The 21,507-nt window shown below is 44.8% G+C and overlaps 1 protein-coding gene across 1 annotated transcript in view; it reads right to left on the reverse strand.

The window, feature by feature from the left end:
* LOC113419719 (protein mono-ADP-ribosyltransferase PARP12-like) overlaps positions 1-19,672 on the reverse strand; it is a 32,079-nt gene extending 12,407 nt beyond the window's left edge. The window contains exons 1-7 of the mRNA XM_026679258.2: positions 19,115-19,672; positions 11,764-11,896; positions 9,276-9,516; positions 8,244-8,363; positions 5,401-5,493; positions 3,495-3,618; positions 2,462-2,630 (exon numbers count right to left, since the gene is read on the reverse strand). Of these exons, the coding sequence (XP_026535043.2) occupies positions 2,462-2,630; positions 3,495-3,618; positions 5,401-5,493; positions 8,244-8,363; positions 9,276-9,516; positions 11,764-11,896; positions 19,115-19,395 (1,161 nt within the window). The 5' untranslated portion in view covers positions 19,396-19,672. The remainder of the gene's footprint in view (positions 1-2,461; positions 2,631-3,494; positions 3,619-5,400; positions 5,494-8,243; positions 8,364-9,275; positions 9,517-11,763; positions 11,897-19,114) is intronic.
* Between the last annotated feature and the right edge of the window lie 1,835 nt (positions 19,673-21,507).

Consider the following 21,507-nt stretch of genomic DNA (forward strand, 5'->3'; position numbering starts at 1 on the left):
GCTTCAGGCGCTCCTGTCGCCTTCCCTTTGCCTTCGATGGTAAAGGTGAATTATTTTAAAAACCTCCGCTCATCCTATCAGGGCCGTGCGAGCTGAGCAGAGCCGGGAAAGCAAGCCGGGGTGTTTCCTGGTTCTGCCCAGCCCGTACGGCTCTGCCACGGCCCTGGCGGGATGAGCGGAGGTTTTTAAAATAATTCACTTTACCTTCTAAGGCAAAGGGAAGGCGGCCACAGGAGCGCCTGAAGCCAAGTATACCAACAACAAAAGGCAAATCCTCAAGGTGGGCTGGAGGGAGGTGGCTACGTGCTCCCGCTGGCTGCTTCAATGCAAGGTCCTGACTTGCAGCATCCTGCCGTTGCCGCCGCGTCCTCCCTCTCCGACTGCAAAACTCGTGGTGCTTCGCCAACGCTCCGAGCGAGGCGAGCTCTTTCATACATAGAGAGAGAGGGAAAGACGCCGGCGTGCTCCGAGAGGCTGGCTCTTTTCTCTAGCCGAGGCTGACAGGAAGTGCCTCCAGGGCCGTGGCAGGCAAGCGCGGGTGTTTCCTGGTTCTCCCCAGCGCGCGTGGCTCTGCCACGGCCCTGGCGGGATGAGCGGAGGGCCCAGCGGGGAGGCACTCGTTGCCTTGGTGACATTTCGGTGCCTCCGCCGCCTCCTCGCCCATCGCAGGTGGCGGTGGCGGCGGCAAGCTGGCGGCGCTTCGCTGAGGGAAAAAGAAGACAGCGCAGCCACCTTGCTTGCTTTCCCACCTGCCCGCCCCAGATGGCCTCAGGAGCGGCGGCAGTGGCAGCAGGCGCGCACACTCCTGCCGGCGAAGGGAGGAGAGGCGAGGAAAGAGAAGGAGTGCGGCAGCACCGGCTGTCACAGTATCGCCTCATAGCGCAGGGATCCCCAACCTTTCGACGCCGCGCCCGGTTCCGGCGTCAGCTGGGCGCCGCGGCCCGGTTCGGGCGTCAGCTGGGCGCCGCCATCTTTTGACGAAAAATCACTTCGGTGACGTCACGGAAGTGATTTTTCGTCAAAAATGGCGGCGCTAGCACTTTCTGGTGAGCTTTTTCGGGTAGAAATGGCTTTCTACCCGAAAAGCTCACCTGCTTGGCGCCGCCATCTTTTTGATGAAAATTGCTTTTTTACCAAAAAAGATGGCGGCGCCCAGCAACCAGCGGCCCGGTAAGGCTTGTTCCGCTGGCCCGGCACGGTCCGCGGACCGCGGTTGGGGACCCCTGTCATAGCGGGCAAGGCTGGCAAGCTGAGGTGGCCGCACCAGAGAGCGTCACTGCCGACCCCTTTTCTCTAGCCGATTCTGACTGAATCTCTATCCCGCTCCTTTATCCTCACGACAGGGTCGGCAGTGACGCTCTCTGGTGCGGCCACCTCAGCTTGCCAGCCTTGTCACCAAGGCAACGAGTGCCTCCCGCCGGCCCTCCGCTCATCCCGCCAGGGCCGTGGCAGAGCCGCGCGCTGGGGAGAACCAGGAAACACCCGCGCTTGCCTGCCACGGCCCTGGAGGCACTTCCTGTCAGCCTCGGCTAGAGAAAAGAGCCAGCCTCTCGGAGCACGCCGGCGTCTTTCCCTCTCTCTCTATGTATGAAAGAGCTCGCCTCGCTCGGAGCGTTTGGCGAAGCACACGAGTTTTGCAGTCGGAGAGGGAGGACGCGGCGGCAACGGCAGGATGCTGCAAGTCAGGACCTTGCATTGAAGCAGCCCGGGGGCATGTAGCCACCTCCCTCCAGCCCACCTTGAGGATTTGCCTTTTGTTGTTGGTATGCTTTGCTTCAGGCGCTCCTGTGGCCGCCTTCCCTTTGCCTTGTAGAAGGTAAAGTGAATTATTTTAAAAACCTCCGCTCATCCCGCCAGGCCGTGGCAGAGCCGCACGGGCTGGGCAGAACCAGGAAACACCCCGGCTTGCTTTCCCGGCTCTGCTCAGCTCGCAGGCCTGATAGGATGAGCGGAGGTTTTTAAAATAATTCACTTTACCATCGAAGGCAAAGGGAAGGCGGCCACAGGAGCGCCTGAAGCCAATGTCTCCTCAGGGCTCCGGTTGCAGGAGGAGCCCTGACTGGCTGCACGTGGCTGCGCCAAACACCGCGGCGTTGCTGTAACGCCACGGCAGCAAGGGAGAAGGGGAATTAACGGTGGCGGAAGGTCTCCCGAACATCCAAGCTGTCGCCGCCCGCCCACCCGAGGATGCAAGGGGGGAAATTAAGTCACCCGAAAAGACGTCCTAGCCATTTTTTCGGGGGTCAAAAAAAAATAAGGCCCGGCCTTATTATGTGAGAAACACGGTAGGTAACATTATCCTAGTTTGGGTAATGAAACATCTGCATAAAAATTACCAAGCTCAGAGAGCACTCCTTGATTGCTACAAATGTTCTCTTTTGTCGGCTGAGAATTCTCCTAGGACTGGCACCAGCTAACAAAGCACTTCTACGGACTAGAGGTGCTGCAGTCCTCTACTGACCTGTTTCCCATATTCGATCCATTGGCCCAGGTCATTCTTCCAGTACCACAGCCACTTGGTTGTCATGACAAACTTAGGGTCTTTGGTGACGGATGACACAGTGGACAGGCGCCGAATTGGAACCATGACAGAAGTCATGGTCACAAAATCTAGCTCTAGAGCTGGAAAACTGTGAAGGAGAAAGACTTCGGCTGAGTTTATCCACTCTGCTAAATCAGGCTAGTTTTCTCTCCCCTCCCGTGCCCTGACAAGCCATAGTTGGCTGGTTTTACCCAGCCCACTAACCCACTTTCCAGCTCCGTTCTCCTGTGCAGGGCAACCAAAGACCCAGCCGATCAGCTGGGACTCAATGGGAGGCTGAGAAGAGATGGAGAATAGCCAGTCACAGGTAGTATTTGCCGGTTCTCCAGTCTAATCAAAATCTCTGCTACCGGTTCTCCAGAACTGGTCAGAACCTGCTGAATACCCACCTCTGATTTAGAGAGTTGGACAACTTAAGCACCTCAGGATTATTTACAAGATTCCAAAAAAGATGGGAAACTAAAGCACTTATAGATTAAGGTTTCTTTGAAACCAAGTTTTTTTGCTACTAGCTTTCATCCTCTGGATCCTGGAGTAACATGATGAGATTTTTACTTGAATGGCCTTCTTGGTTAACACACAGCTAGAAATCTGCTTGTTTCCGTAAGTAACATTTCTTTAAAGTTACGCAACTCATCTTTCTTGTAACAAAACAGCAAATTTGGTGAGTTGAAACCCAGAACCACTGAACTGGAAGCTGCCCTTTGGGCACCTGTAAAAATCTGCAGGGGGAGAGGTGTGGCATTATCACTGAAGCCCCACCCGCTTTGCATGCTTGAATCCTGAAGCCGCCATCTTGCAAATTATCTTCTCCTTGCAGAGGCCCCTGGCATTAGCTCACCTCCACTTTTTCTAGAGAAAAGAACCCAGGGCTCCAATCCCATCAGGGAAAAGCAAATACCCACTAAGATTATTATTTTTATTAAACGAAGAGCATAATTTCATCTTCTACCTGGTAATATTTGGGTCACAGTAAGCCTTTTCAATTTCCTCTCTTCTGGGAAGATCCTTCCAGCCTTTGTTGGTGAAAATCTGCCACCGATAAGGAAGATCATAGTGGATCATACTGCAATTATCTACAAAATGAATGAGCAAAAAGTAAATCATCTATGCTTCTTTATACATTTTATAAAACAAGCTTACAGACATGCTTATTACAAAAAGTACAGTGGCTGGCTCTTTGGGAAATATACTTTGGGTCAAATTTCCATGCTGATGGATAAAAGCAAAAATCTAAATTCATCATTTTCTAGCTGATAAGAAGTTTTGTCTACTCTGCAGGATGTAAATCCAAAGTCAACAGTAAGGCTCAACTTCGTATCCTCTTTTGTTATGTCCTATTTTCACATTCCTATAATAGAGCAGCGAATCTCTAGTTTATCAAGTGGCGTTTGTTACATAAACTGGATTAGATCTCCAGGAAAAAGCCATGAAAATCTGTATCTACATGATTGTCAAACAAACCATACCTTTCCTTTCTCTATTTCCTCTTTTCCCCTCTATTCTATTCTAGAACAGGGGTTGCCAACCTTTTGGACCTCAGGGACCACCAAACTCATAATTTTAAATCCCAGGGACCACTAACTGGTTCTGTGGGTGTGGCCTAATTTGTGGGTGTGGCTTGGTGATCATGTGACTGGCTGGGCATGGAGTGTATGTAAATATTATAAATATTGATATAAATATTGATTTTTTATAACAAAAGAGCAACTTTTACCCAAAATCAGGCAAAGCAGGCAGGCAGATTGAGTTGCTCACAGATTCATTCATTCAGAAATCTATCTATCTGCCATTGGCTAGCTCAGTCTGTCACATAAAATTTACTTGCAAACAAACTCATAAAATTAACTCACAACACACCATGCATGTAAATATTGATTTTTTTATTTTTTTAAAAGAGCAACTTTTACCCCAAATCAGGCAAAGCAGGCAGATTGAGTTGCTCACAGAATCATTCAGTGATCTATCTACAGTATCTGCCGTCAGCTAGCTCAGTCTCTCAAATTTGCTTGCCTGAGTCTGCACTGAATTTGCTTGCAAGCAAACCTTCAGTCCCCTAAGAGAGGTTCGGCTGTACTTAAAGCAGAGCCGAAGATCTAAAGACAAGCTAGAAAGCAAGAAATCCAACCATTTTCTGCTTCCTAGCTAATCTAAATCTTCTGGCACAGCAGAACAGATGATAGTCGCAAAAAGGAAAAATAGAAATTTAGCAGGCAAGTTTGCCAGGTAAGGAGTGAGTGGGCGGGGAGGGTTCCTGCGGGCCATGTGGGCGGCGTAGCCTTGTGTTTCTGTGCAGCCTGGATTAAGTGTTTGGGAGGTGGGGGTGCTCTGGGGGTGAGATTTCTCTGCGGCCCACCAAAATTTTCTTGTGAGTGCCCATTGGTTGGTGACCGCTGCTCTAGAGCAATGTTTCTTCACCTTGGCCATTTTAAGATGTGTAGACTTCAACGCCCAGAATTCCACACATTTTAAAATGGCCAAGGTGGAGAAACAATGATCCACGATGAACTTATTATAGGCAGAAGAACAGCACCCATCATTGTTATAAGCTGGATGAAATAAGAAAGCAAAGGTTATCCAGATTCAGTCAGAAGTGATCAAAAGAGGTTGAGAACAGCAAAATAGTTGACTGCCCTTTGATGGGGAGACAGGTAAGGTAAATCATGCCACCAATGATCTCGATGGATCCCTCGCTTCACCTGAACATCCCAGGATCAACCCATAGTTTGATCCACATCCACTTGCTGCTTTCTAAAGCAAGCAAGGGCAGAAACACTATGGCTAACGTGGATGGAACCTGCAAAGACATTACAACTCGCAAGGGCAAATTAATCGTCATCTTCTTCGCCACGACTTACTTTTATTTTTACAGAACTGCCAGACATAGTGCAGACAGATATCATCGCTTTTTTCCTTCTCTGCAGTTGGAGGTATAGGAGCTCTTTTTACACCTATAAAAAAAGAGAAATTACAGAATGGGAAAAGATTTGGACCAGAAATAACAAAATTACAAAATCGGCAACATACAAAGAAAATGCTTATAAAATGTTCTACAGATGGCATCTTCCTCCTTCGAGATTAGCAAAGATGTTCCCCAACATGAATCCAAATTGCTGGAAGTACAAAAAGAAACATGGAACATTCTACCACATGTGGTGGTCCTGTACAGAAGCCCAAAGATATTGGCAGAAAATTAAAAAAATGGTTGGAGGAAATTACGACTGAACAGATTGAACTCAAACCAGAATCCTTCCTACTAGGAATATTCAACAGACAATTCCCCAAAAAAGTCAAATATATATTACACACACTGACGGCAGCTAGATTGGCCTTTGCACAACGTTGGAAACAACCTTATACTCCAACAGAGGAAATGACTATTCAGAAAATAGTAAGTTGTGCAGAAATGGATAAATTTACTCTAGCACTTAGAGACAAAGAAACATCAGAATATTATAAGAGTTGGAATTGTTGGTATGATTGGATAGAACGAAGATAGATAATATAATAATAAATAACAATAAACTGTAAAGGAGGTTAAGCTATAACTGTAGTAACTATATACTCACACTAAAGTTTAACTGTAAATATGATACCAATAATAATGCAAATAAGGAACCACAAACTGTCGATAATGGAAGTGTCTTTTATTTGTTTTTCTTTATTTTTCTATGTTGTGTATGTGTGTTGTTCATTTAATTGTAAAATCAATAAAATTTATTTTTTTAAAAAAGAGAGAGAAATTAAGGGACATGACACCCTGCTTCAGTAAAAACCACAGAACAGGGTTCTTTCCCAAGTGCAGAAGGAGGGGCTCTCAGTTCTCTGCTCAGGATTAGTACCTCTTGAATGATGGAGGGTGCAGAGCGGTTGGTTCCCAAGTTGTAAGACCCAAGACCCACTGACTGGAACCCCTCGCTCTCCTTTCAGCAGGTGCTATTTCAAGGATCCACCTTAACAGGTGAAAATATGGGAGAACACCTTTTAGCATGTGGTGCTCTATGCTCCATTTGATTGGGGGGTGGGTGGGATGAAGATAAGCTATCTTGGAAGATCATCTAACCCAAGGGTGTTAAAACTTGATTTCGTTGAGGGCCACATCACGGTTCTGTTCGACCTGGGGGGGGGCGTGGCCAGGGAGGGCGTGGCCAGGTTGATATCACTCATGTCGGGAGCACCTGTGGCAGCCCGAGCACTCTGCCAGCGAAAACGGAGCTCGGGGGCAAGCTCTGCTTTCACCGCAGAGGCACCGCAGGCCAGTCCTTTGCTGTTTCCAGGGTGGCCTCGTGGGCCAAATCTAAGCACCGGATCCAGCCCACAGGCCTTGAGTTTGACACCCCTGATCTAATCCAATGCAATACCCACTGCAGGAATTCACTCTATTTAAGCAAATTCAGGAGAATCAAGCACTTCCTGAGCAAATTCATTGTTGTTGCATTTACCGTCAGGAACTTTTAGAGAAAAACTCCTTGTCCATCCTAGCTCTGAGGATGTGTTAATTCTCAGTACCAGACTTCTATACAAATAAGATATGTATTTATTAACCTACCCGTCTTTCTTAACCTCCTCACATCCAACTTCCTGTCCTACAATCCTTTTTGCTTATTACATTTTTTTAACAGATAGTCCTTGAGTTATGACAATAGAGGCTGCCCATTACAGCCATAAATTGTGACAGATGTAAAAATGGGTCAGTTACCACATGTTTTGTAGTAGTCATTAAACAACCATTGTTGATTAAGCAAACCCATGGTTTGTTACAGGTGTGGTTTTGCTGAAAACAGGAAGTTTTGCAGCAAAACTGTTGTAAAATGTTGTCACATAAATGCGACCAGGTTGCCAAGTGCCCAAAATTCAGTCACATGACTGCACACTGCACGTGACAACCATCAGAACTTTGGAACTGGCTCATAAGTCCTCTTCTTTGGGTCCATTGTAACTTGCAACGGTCACTAAACAACTGATAAGTGGGAGAACTACCTGTACACATCTAATGAAGCAGAAGTTATGTGATGCAGGATGCGTTAACCCTCTGTCTCATAAAATTTCTCAACCTATCAAATTAGACTAGTATTTCTCAATGTGGAGAACTTGAAGATGTGTTGACTTCAACTCACAGAATTCCCCAGCCAGCATATCTTCCAAGTTGACAAAATTGAGAAACATTTATCTATATAGATGGATATAGATGAATAGAAAGTCCATACAGAGAGTAGTAGGGACAACCGAGATTATAGGAAGCTTGCTTCCTGTTACTCAGGATACTACTTATAAGCGCTATGTGCTTAGAGCTCAAAGCATTGTTAGAGACCCCACATACCCACTTCACGGTCTGTTTCTATTGCTCCTTTCTGGGAAGAGGTTTCTAGCAGGACTACCCAGGATTCGTTTTTCTCGCCATGTACATATATACATTCAAACTAGACTGTGTTGTTTCTCTGTGTCATATAATATATGTGCATATATACATAATTTTGTATTTATTTATTTTGTCATGTTTATGTAGTGTATGTTGGAGATAGAGACTCTTTGTATGCAACAAAATTTCATTTTAATGAATGCCGATTAGTGTACATTCAAAGTGACAACAAAGTTTTTCTAAGTCTACAAACACAAAAGTGTGCACCTTGATGTAGTCTGGCCCTAGTGACACCCAGGCCTGGCCCCAACAGCCAAAGGTGCTAAAAAAGAATTGGCTTACCTTGGTCAGGCTGATCTACTTTCACAAAGTTATTTGGGTTCAATGTTACCGTAGGTCTCTCATTTTTGGGAGGTGCGTTTGGGTATTCTCTCTCTGGTGCAGCTGCACAATTTGGGATTCCTACAAGAATGGACAGGAGATGATTCCTACGGTTTTGTTGATTAAATAGATTATAGAAAGAATGCTGTACCTTATAATTATTTATAGAAGTGCTATGAAGATTGGAAGTCACTTCTTTGTATTTTCCCTCCTTCTCTCTTCTATTTTTCTTTTTGCCCTTTTAGCTTTCTCTTTTATTTCTTTTACTTTTCCTTACTTTATTTTTGCATTAGGTTTAATGGAGAGGAGCAAGTGGCCAGTTTTAAGTTTCTGGGTGTTACCCTAAAAGAGGACCTGACCTGGGGTGCCCACATTGCAGCCCTGGTCAAAAGGGCCCAGCAGAGCATTTTAATTTACTGCACCTCTGTATGGTTTGCCAATTACACAGTGGCAGATAAGAAAGCACTCCAGAGGGTTAACATCATTGTCCAGAGGATCATTGGCTGCCCTCTCCCCTCTTTGCAACAGCTTTATAGCTCCCGCTGCCTTAAGAAAGTTCAAAACATTCTCAAAGATCCATCTCATCCTTGGAACCCTTTTTTTAAAACTATTGCCATCTGGCAGACGGTACAGTATAATAAAACAAGGACAAATAGGCTGAAAAACAGCTTCTATCCCAGGGTAGTAACTCTACTGAATTCTGCTGTATAGTGCAATATTAATGCAATATCAGGGCTTTTCAATTCAATGTGTGGAGTTTGAGGGATGTGTGTTTGTATTTATTTTCATGGTCATGGTCATGATGTGCACTGAAGATGGTGTTTGATTTCGTTGTATGAGATGCAATGACAATAAAGTAAACTAAACTTCCTTTCAAAATCTTTCACAAAAATTATCGAGGGAGGGAGGGAGTTTCAACAAGGGAATGAGAAAAGAGATGTTCTGAAATAGGAAGTGGCCCCAAGAAGCTTGGAAGTGTGTAAAAGGGCTCACGAAGGTCCCTTAGGAAGGCAGCAATCCTGGCATCACAAATGGCTTGGATGTTCCAAATTGTTTCTTGATTCAGGCCTTCGGAGATCAGCAGACTCGTAGCAAGGGAATCCAGAAGATTGTGAGATCTCTTGCAACGTGGGAACCGGCATTCTCCTTTGAGAAAGTAGCGGCAAATGTGAAGCCGGGAGCAACTATCATTCAGAGTGCAGGCCCCTCCCCCTTTGTTATAGGCACCGCACACCTGGAAAGAGAGAGAAACAGAAAGACACCAATATTGGGATTGCACAAATATTTTACACCCTTTTTGCCTAGGTATCAGTGTCATCTTCCTTACTCTCTACAATCCTCTCTCTACAATTACAGACCTGGCCATATCACCTGGTACAACCCTCTGCAATGTGTAAGAAAACCAATTCTTAGAGGAGACTGTCCAGCCTCTTATTAAAAGCCCCAGAGATGGAGAAGCCACAACTTCTGTAGATACTTTTCCAATGTATCCTTTTTTAAATTATCAGGCTCAGAACTTAAGTCATAAACCAGTACATGAATACAAACCCTAAAAGAACCCAGCTTCAACGATGATACAAGACCACGTGTACATCCATCCATACATAATTCAATATATGTATTAACTTAGATCTGTTATTGAAATAAAAGTAGCGTAAGGTAAAAGTTCCCCTTACACATATGTGCTAGTTGTTTCCGGCTCTAGGGGGCGGTGCTCATCTCCGTTACAAAGCCGAAGAGCCAGCACTGTCTGAAAACGTCTCCGTGGTCATGTGGTTGGATGACTAAACGCCAAAGGCGCAGGGAACGTTGTTAACTTCCCAGCAAAGAGGTCCCTATTTTTCTACTTGCATTTTTTTACATGCTTTCGAACTGCTAGGTTGGCAGAAGCTGGGACAAGTCACGGGAGCTCACTCCATTACACAGCGCTAGGGATTCGAACTGACCTTTCTGATCGATAAGCTCAGCGTCTTAGCCACTGAGCCACTGCGTCCCTATAAAAGTAGGGTGGATAGCTTAAATCAGGGGGGTCCTACTCAATGCCCGTGGGCCAAATCCGGCCTGCGATGTGGTCAGATCCAGCCTGCGGAGCCATCCTGGTCTATCCAGTGCGAAGCGGAAAGATCAGGCCAGCCTTGCTTTGGCCCGATCTACCCAATGTGAAGAGGAAACATACCAGCAATTTGGGGAGTAGCGGCAAGCTGGCCACGCCCACCCAGCCCCGAGGTCAACCACAGCCCTGATGTGGCCCTCAATGAAATTAAGTTTGACACCCCTGGCTTAAATGATACGAAACAAATCTGAAGCAGAAGGATCAGGATACAGAACATTGCTCCAACTGATAAGTTGTGGTTAGTTATGAAGTCGTGCCCAACCCATCGCAAACCCGTGGACAAAGTTCCTCCAGGCCGTCCTGTCCTCTACCATCCTCCGGAGTCCATTTAAGCTCATGCCAACTGCTTCAGGGACTCCATCCAGCCACCTCATTCTCTGCCGTCCCCTTCTTCTTCTTTGTCCCTCAATCGTTCCCAGCATTAGGCTTTTCTCCAGGGAGTCCTTCCTTCTCATGAGGTGGCCAAAGTGTTTGAGTTTCATCTTCCAGATCCAACTGATAGATGTTACTAAATCATGATTTAGTATAACATGCAAAGCTGGTCTTCCAATGAGAAAGTAAACCTGTAGGATTTGATTGTCTTAAATTTTCTTTTTCTATTTCTCTTTCAATTTCATACCTTTTTTCTTCTTTTGCCTACATTAGTAGTCTACAGACTACTTATATAGTTATATAGTGTGGGACCAGGCTTTGGGACCTTCATTGAATCTTTGGGAAATGTTAATGGGTAACATGGAATCCACTGCATTGTTCTTTATAGGTGCCTTTCCAAATGTGTCTTCTTTCGAAGCAGAGGCCTTAATACTCAACCCTGAATCTGTTTCTAAGAAAGTTTGCAGAGTCATGCTTTTATCAGTATTATTCCAGGGCAGGCTAGCAGTTCATGAGAATTTTTAAACTGTCTTTTTATTCTCTTTTTACAGGATGTGAACTTTTTTTAACTCAAAGGAGACTTAATAAACACCAATTGTAGTGTGTGCTTAGGCGCCATCTGTTTGACATACACTTTGACACTGTATGTTCATTGGCCATTCAAACCATGTTTGTGTATTAACACTTGTTTGTTAGCCATCTCCAGGCGAGTCTTGGGATGGCAGCTATAAAAAATTGAATAGATTCTACAAATAACACATAACCTTCGAACATGTTGTGTCTGTATAACATGTTGTGTCTGTACAACATCCCTAACTCCTTACACTGAGCAAGGATTTTGTCCTTCATATCAGAAGCCGCAGTCTGGGAGAGTAGATTATCTGACCTAAGTCAGATAGACAAGATCTATTCTTGCTAAAGCAATTCTAAAACCAAGGTCTGGTGAGATCAGTGGCTCTGTAACAAATAACTGGTCTGTAAGTTCGGATAACTTACATCAGGTAAAAGAAAAGGGTCGTTCTGTAAAAGTAAAACACACAATTCCTCTTCATTAAGGCCAGAGAGTTCATGGTTTTTCAAAATTTTCCGGTTTGTTTCTGAGAAAATATCATGTGAATACTTGCAAGAACTAGAAGAGAATAAAAGAAACACAGATAAGTAAACTACTCAAAGTTCTTAAAATTATAGCTGCATTTATGGAAACTCTTTATATTCCATAAGCCTATTTTTTCCCTTCCAACTCTGAAATGCTACTTCACCCTGAAAATAAATACCAAGGATTGGGTCTCACAAAAGTATTACTCTAAGACAGGGGGGGGTCTTACTCTATTGGGAATATTACTCTAAGACAGGGGGTCTTCAGACTTGACAGCTTTAAGACTTGTGGACTTCAACTCCCAAAATTCCACCTCCAGTCATGTTAGCTCAGGAATTCTGGGAGTTGAAGTCCACAAGTCTTAAACTTGCCAAGTTTGAAGACCCTTGCTCTAAGGAGCAGTGACAGTCACACCTAAAAAATAAACAAACCTACAACACCAACACTTTCTGGGCTTTGAAAAAAAAACTTTCTGGACTTTAAAACATAGTGATGATTAATCATTTATTTAGGAACAACTCTGCAAGTTAACTATTGCAGAGAAACAGATCAATGTGTGAGAAAACTGTGCCTCAAACCCCGAGCATGCAGTCATTACCAGAAAACAAACATTTTCAAAACTTTACCTTCCTTATATCTTTTTTCACTTAATTTCTTTATTGAATCACTTGGTTCAAATCATCATTACCTTTTGATGCTAAAACTGCATCATTAAATGGTGATTCAAACACAGTTGAGGATAGAGCTGGGAGTTTTTTAACAAAATATATCCAGGCAAGTATCATCCTTATTTTTTGCAAGTTCTATAGAACAGGGGTCTCCAACCTTGGCAACTTTAAGATTTGTGGACTTCAACTCCCAGTCCACAAGTCTTAAAAGTTGGAGAACCCTGCTATAGAATAAGGTTATGTGCTTAATTAGTCTGAGAAAAAGTGCTTAATTTTCATATACATACAGGTAGTCCTCAACTTATGACCACAACTGAGCACAAAATTTGTTGCCAAGTGAATTTTGCCCCATTTTATGACCTTTCTTCACTGTTAGGTGAATCATGCAGTTGTTAAGTGAATCTGGCTTCCCCATTGACTTTGTCAGGAGGTCACAAAAGATGATCACACAACACTGGAACTGCCATAAATATGAGTCAGGTGCCAAGCATCTGAATTTTGATCACATGACCCTGCAGATGCTGCAACAGTGCCAAGGTGGCGCAATGGTTAGAATGCAGTACTGCAGGCTATTTATGCTGCCTGCCTGCAATTTGGCTCTTTGAATTCACCAGGCTCAAGATTGACTCAGCTTTCCATCCTTCTGAGGTGGGTAAAATGAGGACCCAGATTGTTGGGGGCAATATGTTGACTCTGTAAACTGCTTAGAGAGGGCTGTAAAGCACTGTGAAGTGGTATATAAGTCTAAATACTATTGATATTGCTATGTGTGAAAATCGGTCATAAGTCACTTTTTTCAGTGCCGTTGGTCACTAAATGAATTGTTGCAAGTTAAGGACTACCTGTACTATTTAAACACAGAAGTTACATTTTTAGCACTAGAGAACAAGAGCAAACTGAAAAAAAACATGTCCATAAATTTCACCTCCTTCCAGTTCTGAATGAGACATCTTCAGGGGTCAGGGTCAACTGAGGTTTGATATTGCCAGTGTTGGCTGCATTCAGGGACAACACAGTAAGCCGCAATCCATAACACAGAAATCCTGATGAGAAGATTTATTTCCACCCTCTTAAACCAAAGCTCAGTGAAGCAGTTTACGTTTCAATGTGAAATTTTGCAATTCTCCACTAACCCTGTTGCTTTCTTTCTCTCCTGGTTAACACTAGTTCCAACCCTGGTGAGTCCCTTCAATGTATGTTTCAGTGATGCTTGCACCTGCTCTGTGCTCACGCTTTTGCACACTTAGGCAAGGCACAGGTAGATGGAGATGTTGTGACCGAGGCTTATGGAGACACTAACAAACACATGTTAGTCCCCAGACTCTTTTTTCTTTATTTCATCGGCTGTGAATTTTAATCATTCACAGCCCGTAATGAGTCTCACACAGTTTCTAAATAGTCCCATGGAAGTCTGCCAAAGTCCTTCAGGATAAGTCTGATAAGCATGCATCTTTATCCTCCTTGAAATGCTACCAATGACTAAATTGCCAGTTATTGCTGGTTATACGAGGCCAAAATGGAACACAAATTCAACACCGGGCTTCAAGTTTCAAACTGACCAGCACAAACAAAGTTGCTTCCTGCAAAGATTCCTGTCCCTTTGCTCCTCCTTTATGTCTTATCGGAGGGCCAATCACCTTCAAGCTTTACTCCCGAGTCGCCCCTTTTGTCTTAACCGTTCTTGCCTTCTGTCAGCTCTGTGCACACATGTGCACTGGGAACAGGCTCCCTTTGTTCCTCTGCCTTGCTGCTGTCAGATTCTGGAGGCTCTGGAGTCAGCACATAACTCCCAGATGGCCCTGGCCCCATCTATGAATCAGATGCAGGAACCTCATCCGAGTCCCCCACAGACTCCCGGACTGGCCCATGTTCCTCCCCTCTGTCCAACTCTGCTGCTGGTGGACCACAACAGAAGAAGCAGAAACCTTTCCGTCTCTGCATCCTGCTTTAACTAGGGGTCTGCCAGCCCCAAGGCTTGGTAGTGGGCTGCTGTAGCCCATGAGTCCCTCAAACTATTATCTCTGGGAAGAGGCTAGCAAAGGGAGGGATCAGTCACAATTGGCCCAATCAGCCTGTGTTAATCTGGTGCCAAATCAAATCAAGTTACCTGCACTTTTCCTCCTGCAGCTTACAAGCTAAAGACCAGGTTTGTAGCTGGCATGCAAGAGAGATCAGTGACCAATACAGTCTTGTGATGTCAGCAAATAATAAAAGGTTTTGGATTTTGGGGGGGTGGCTTGGCTCACCGGAGCTCAGCCCATTAAATCCACTTGCACAGAACATCCTTTTCATTTTGAACTGATTAAAAGGACTAGGGTGATCCTTTAGTCGCAAGGGGAAATTGCGGTAGCCCATTTGTGGAGCTAAAACAACAACATCAGTTTGTGCAGCAAAGTTAAGCCTGACTTTAACTCTAAAGTTTGTAAGCTAGTTGCTCACCCACCCAACTTGTACCCACAATTATTAGTTTTTCCAAGACTTCTCAGCAATTCGTTTGATCCTGGCCCTTCTGCCTTATCCACTGCTTTTTCTACCCGTTCCCTCAATCCTCAAACTGGCCAAAGGATGTGCGTTTCTCTCCAAGAAATCAGCCAGCCTTTATGTCAGGGTTTTTCTTTTTCTTTTTTTATAAATATAGTTTATTAATTTTTACAATTAAAACCAGTCACAATACATACACAAATAAGCAAAAGAAAGAAAAAGAAAGAAGAGAGAAGAGGAAGAGAGGGAAAGAATTTTGAGAAAAGAAAGAAAAAGAAAGGGGGAAGAAAGAAAGAAAGAGGTTACAAATGCAGTTGGGTGTAATAAAGGATAGTTGATTTAGGTCAGGGTTTTTCAAGCCTGGCTGATTTAAGATGGGTGGACTTCAACTCCCAGAATTCCCCAGCCAGCCTGTTGGTTAGGGAATTCTGGGAGTTGAAGTCCACCCATCTTAAAGCGGCCTAGCTTGAAAAACGCTGACCTAAATCAACTATCCTTTATTACACCCAACTGCATTTGCTTCAATTTGCAATTTCCTCCCTCTATGAAGACCCTGTCCTGCATTCAAGAATGGGAGTCTTCAGAATTCAGCCCACCTCATAAATAACCCTGGTTTTCAGGGCTTGAAATTATGCAGCAGTGATCTCTGGCGAAATCTATCTTGCCAGTTCCCCTCTGGCCTCTGTATCTTTTACTGCTAGCTCTGTATTTACAATCTCCAAGGCCAGCCACTTGGCACCCCCCCACCCTTCCCTCCCTCCCCAAGATCATGCATAGGCTGTGTCAGGGAAATAGAAGCCAGGGTTTTAGAGAAGAGCCTCAAAGGGCTGAAGAGGGAGTAGACTCTAGAAAGAAGGGTGAACTAGATGGCCTCAGAGACCCCTCTTAGCCTTTATATTCTGTAAGGGTGCTGCAGGAGAAGTTTCCTACACTGGGGTAGAAAACTCCAAAATTCCTCCCAGTCCAAAGAATATGTGAAATCTTACTCTTCCTTAGACAAATTTAAAATCTAAAAGTATCCAAAAGTCTGTGGCTTTTGTAGAAACCCTGCCCAGTTTTCTGGGGGTGGGGTGGGTGGGGAAATGATATACTTTTTAGGGCAAGGGGCAAAAATTGAGCTTAAAATACAAACGGAGCCCTTACCAAAGCAGAAAGAATCCAGGGATTTACTCTGAGAGTCAGGTAGCATAAAAGTTTAATGAATTATTGTGAGGAATCTCCTATTTAATTTACAATGCAAAACTGGCAGGAGCCTGATAATTCAAGTCCTAACCAAGAATTATTAAAGTGACGATTAAGGATATAGGCAGATCCTAACAGGGTGGGGTATTTTGTTTTGGGTTTTTTTTGTGTGGGGGGGGGGTTTAAAATTAAGAATGTTCATGTCCTATAAATTAAAAAATTCCAAATATCAAGGGTATTCTTTAGTTATTCTTCTGAAGTCTCCAATTATTATTGGTATAACAACATATTTATTTTTCCCAGAGACGTGGAACTTCGATCTTTAAGTCCTGGCATTTTGTTATTTTTTCTAATTGTTATTCCTCAATAGCAACATCAACAAACCCGACTTTCTCTTGTCAAAGACTATTTATATTATATTATTTGGGACTTGCTTGGGCCTGCCTGCCTCTTTTTCTCTGATGGCCTTTGACCCCATTTTTTCCCTATCTGATGCTGCCCAACAGCAGCAAAGACGATTTCCTTCTTTCTGGTCTCCTTTCTGGATTCTTATTGTACCCTCCTCCTCTCAGCGTTTTTGTTTAGACTCAGTTTTTCCACAAAAATCTTGCTCCCCCTTTGCAGACAGAAACAATGAAAACCTCAAGAGACCAAACAATCCTCAAACCAACTATACACTCCTGGTGGGAAGCTTCCTTGAATTGACATTTTATTTTCACTTTCTATTTTGAAACACCCCAAATAAAAATCAGTAGAATTTGTTTGGTTTTTGACTAGTCCCCGGGGACCACTTCCAGTATCTTGATCCTGTACTGTTTGTCCATGTTTTTAAAAACATTCCTCTAATAAGGAAATGTTGTAACGTGGAGAGGGTAACCATATTGGATTCAGAAAACATATTTTTCTACCCTTAGTGAAAAATCCCAGAATACAAATCTATTGGGCAATGAATAAAAATCAGGCCATAGGAGGACTGAGAAATTCACAACTGATGTAAGTCAGATTAACACAAACTGGTCTCTAAGGCAGGGGGTCTTCAAACTTGACAGCTTTAAGAGTTGTGGACTTCAACTCCCAGAATTCCTCCTCCAGTCATGTTAGCACAGGAATTCTGGGAGTTGAAGTCCACAAGTCTTAAACTTGCCAAGTTTGAAGACCTTTGCTCTAAAGAGTCAGTTTGGTCTAGTGCAGGGGTCTCCAACCTTGGCAACTTTAAGACTTGTGGACTTCAACTCCCAGAGTCCCTCCAGCCAGCAAAACTGGCTGATGAACTCTGGGAGTTGAAGTCCACAAGGCTTAAAGTTGCCACGGTTGGAGACCCCTGGTCTAGTGGTTAAGGCACCAGGATAAAAAGCAGGAGACTATGAATTGTAATCTGGCCTTAGCCTTGAAAGTCGAATGGTTGACTTTGGGCCAGTCAACTCTCTCTCAGCCCAACCCACCTCACAGGGCTGTTGTGGGAAAAATAGGAGGAAGAAGGTGTATTGGATATGCTAACCACTTTCAATTATTAGTAGAAATAAAAGAGGGGGAAGACTGGGAGTTGAAGTCCATCCATCTTAAAGTTGCCACGGTTCTTCTAGAATATAACTCTAAACCGCACAGAAAAAGCTGCATTACTCTTTCCCCAAAAGAAATGTTTGCTATATTGAAAGCTTGAGTTATAATGGGTCTATTTTTAGAACAATGTTTTTCTACAGGACTTCATTCATCATTGAAGCAACTAGATCTCCACCAGGAAACTGACTTGGGAGATCTTCAAATTAAATCGTAAGCCACTTCCCTGAACCGTTTCACAACATTTTGATCTGGTGAATAAGCAGACTATCCAATTCTCCATTTGAAGATTTAAGACGGCCATTTTTATAAGCGGCATTCGGCTAATTAATTTTCACTCGGTTCCTTATTTTAATTGTTAGCTGCCCAGTCATGCATATGGGATGGGCAGATAGATAGATAGATAGATAGATAGATAGATAGATAGATAGATAGATAGAGATCGATAGATAGGTAGGTATAGATAGGTAGATAGAAATACACACACACACACACAAGCTACATTTAAAATTAAAAAGAAAAAAAACTACATTCACTTTTACCCCAAATTTTTAGACCTTTCTTGTTCCTTTGAAAACAAGGTCAAGCACAGGCTGGGGGAAAATTTGTTTCTGTGTACTCAGCACCATTTTAATTCACTGCACATTCTCAGAAAGCCATTTCTGCCGCCCAAAATGTCCAGAGCACAGACAGTTCCATGTTGGGATTTGGGTCTGTATTTGGAAAATGTTTTTTTTTTTAAAGTCGATACAGGTGGAAACCAGCCAGTAGGATCAAATGAGGAATTAATGCCCATTTTATGGGGTTTTATTATAGGAGGCTCCTTTCTCAAAGAAGTTCAACAGGTCCTTGAAAAGCAGCCGGCCTCGTGATGAGACTCATGTGGGAATGAAATTAAGTGGAAACTGTGAATTAAATAAAGCCATAACAACAACAAAAAACGATTTCAGAATTAAGACTTGGCAGGTCGTCCCAACTTTCTGATTACTTATAAGACGATTTTTAAAAGGGTTTTTTTTTGCTTAGAAATAAGACTCTCCGGCTGCAGTTAAAGAGACGGACACAAGTTTTCATTTTTTTCTTCTTAAGCGATGTTGTTCATCCCTTTACGCCCTTTATATTTCCCCCCACCTCCCATATCTCGGAGCCCCGCTTGATCCAAGACACTTAATCCCACGGCGACCTTCCCCACTGTGCCTCTCAATCTCCCCCCCTTTTTTTCCTGTCCAAACCTCCCGCCCCCCCCCCCTCCCCGGCTCGACTTGCCACAAGTTAGCCAGGCGTCCTGAGGACTAGCGTCCCATTCCAAAAGGCGCCCGCTGCTTTTCGGGCGAAGAGCGGGTGCTCCGCCGCCCCGACTCACTTGACTCGGCATCTCCCGCGGAGGTTCAGCTTGCAGAGGTGCAGCCGCTCGCAGCCCATGCAGACCTGGCGGACGCAGAGGCGGACGGGCGAGACGGCCAGCACGCAGAGGTCGCCGCCTCTCCGGGCCGACAGAAAACGCGACTGCCCGGCGTCCTCCAGGACCTGCCTCAGCTGGCTCAGGGACAGCCCCATCTCGTCGGGCAGCTCGGAGAGGCGCACGCAGCCTCCCCGCGAACACAGCACCTTGGTCAGGTAGCTGCACACCGCCGGGTCCGCCATCCTCGCTCGCTCGCTTGGCCGCCTCCGCCTCCGTCGAGCCGCTCGCGCCGGGCCAGCGGGAAACGAAAGCGAAGAGCTGCCGGCGGGGGCGGGGCCGAGAGAGGCGAGGGGAGGCGCGCCTGCGTGATACGGGGTTGGCGGGGGGGGAAGGGGGGCGGGCCAGGGTCCCAGTCCCTCTCGGAGGGTGGGTGTGGGGTGGAAAGGCTAATTTGCTTCGCTGGGTTGCGCGCCCTCCCGCAGCTTCCCCTTCGGGGGGAGGGAGGGAGACGGCTGCCCTGGCCAAGACCGTGAGGGGCGGTATGCGTGCCGGACACGGGAGTCAGAGGGCGGAGTGGAGGAGCTGCAGGCGGCCACGCGTGACCCGGGGATTTTACTGACCTCGCCCCTTGGCCGCCCGGTAGGCAGTATTGTTTCCAGTCTTGGGTTAAAACAAAGTATTTATTCAAGAAGAAGGGAGGGAAGAAAGAAGGGAGGGAGGAGGGAAAGAGTCAGGGAGGGAGGAAAGAAGGGAGGGAGGGAGGGAGGGTGGGAGTGAGGAAAGAAGGGAGGGAGGGAAGAAGGAAAGGAGGGAGGGAAGGAAGGAAAGAGGGAGGGAGGGAGTAAGGGAAAGGAAGGGAGGGAGGGAGGAAAGGAGGGAGGGAGGAAGGAGGGAGGGAGAGAAGAAGGAAAGGAGGGAGGGAAGAAGGAAAGTAGGGAGGGAAGGAAGGAAAGAGGGACGGAGGGAGTAAAGGAAAGGAGGGAGGGAGGGAAGGAAGGAGGGAGGGAGGAGGGAAAGAGGCAGGGAGGGAGGGAAGACGGGAGGGAGGGAGGGAAGAAGGAAAGGAGGGAGGGAAGGAAGAAAAGAGGAAAGGTGGGAGGGAGGAAAGGAGGGCAGGAGGATGGGAAAGAGGAAAGAAGGGAGGAAAGAAGGAAAGAAGGGAGGGAAGAAAGACAGAAGAGAGAGAGGGAGGGAGAATTTTCCCAAAGTACAGGTCGTCCTCTAATTACAACAATTCATTTAGTGTCCATTCAAAGTTACAACAGGTGTGAAAAAAATGACGGATGACCTTTTCTCACACTTGTAGCATCCCAACGGTCACATGATCAAAATTCAAAATACTTGGGAACCGATTCGTATTTAGGGCAGGTTGCAGTGTCCTGGAGTCACGTGATCACGAAGCCAGGTTCACTTAACAGCTGGGTTACTACCTAACTAGTGATTCACTTAACCACGGTGTCAAGAAATGTCGTAAAATGGGACAGAACTCACTCAACAAATGTTTCACTTAACAGCAGAAATGTTGGGCTAACAATTGTACTCCTGAGTCGACAGCTATCTGTAAAATACACTTTATGGATTGCTTGCAAATGCTGCACCCTGAAGCACATCCAGCCCCTGGGATGTTATTTGGGGACATTTGGTTGCAATCCAATGATGTCAGAGCCTTCAGCCACCGAAGGAAGCTGTGCAAAATAAAGTTAAACTAAACTAATAAACAAATACATACAGTACCGCAGACTGTTGATGGTATGTAACAGGCTGTGGCAACGTTGTCTATTTTATAAAAAAAAAATACAGCAAGCAAGACATCAGAACAGAAGGGTTTTTTTTAATTGGATTTTTTTCTGTACAATCAAAGTATACAAAATTTTAAAAAGATTGAGAGGAAAAAGAAAGAGAGAGAAAGATAAAAATAAAATATAATTATGACTTTTGCCTTTCTTTCTCTCAAGTAATTGCCATGTTATTCTTTCCCCTTCAACCTTTGACCTTTTCTAATCCCCAAATCTATAAATAATAGATTTATCTTTCAACAAAATAAGAATTTCATTTTTTTAAAAAGAAGGCTTTTTCCTTCATCAAACTTCTTTAATTCAGTTCTGCTAAAAGGCCATACTTCCCATGGACTGGTAGCATAGAAGAAAACCTCCGAATCATTGCAACCATTGCAAGTACGGTTAGGCCTTGACTTACTACGGTTCGTTTAGTGACCATTCAAAGTTACCACAGAAAAAGCGACATGACCATTTTTCACGCTTACGACCGTTGCAGCATTCCCAGGTCACGTGATTTACATTTGGATGCTTGGCAACTGACTCACATTTACGACAGCTGCAGTTTCACGGAGTCAC

The sequence above is a fragment of the Notechis scutatus genome, chromosome 6 (genome assembly GCF_049901735.1).
Source record: "Notechis scutatus isolate UNSWTSFEM ecotype Mainland chromosome 6, rNotScu1.2, whole genome shotgun sequence".
NCBI classification, from domain to species: domain Eukaryota; kingdom Metazoa; phylum Chordata; class Lepidosauria; order Squamata; family Elapidae; genus Notechis; species Notechis scutatus.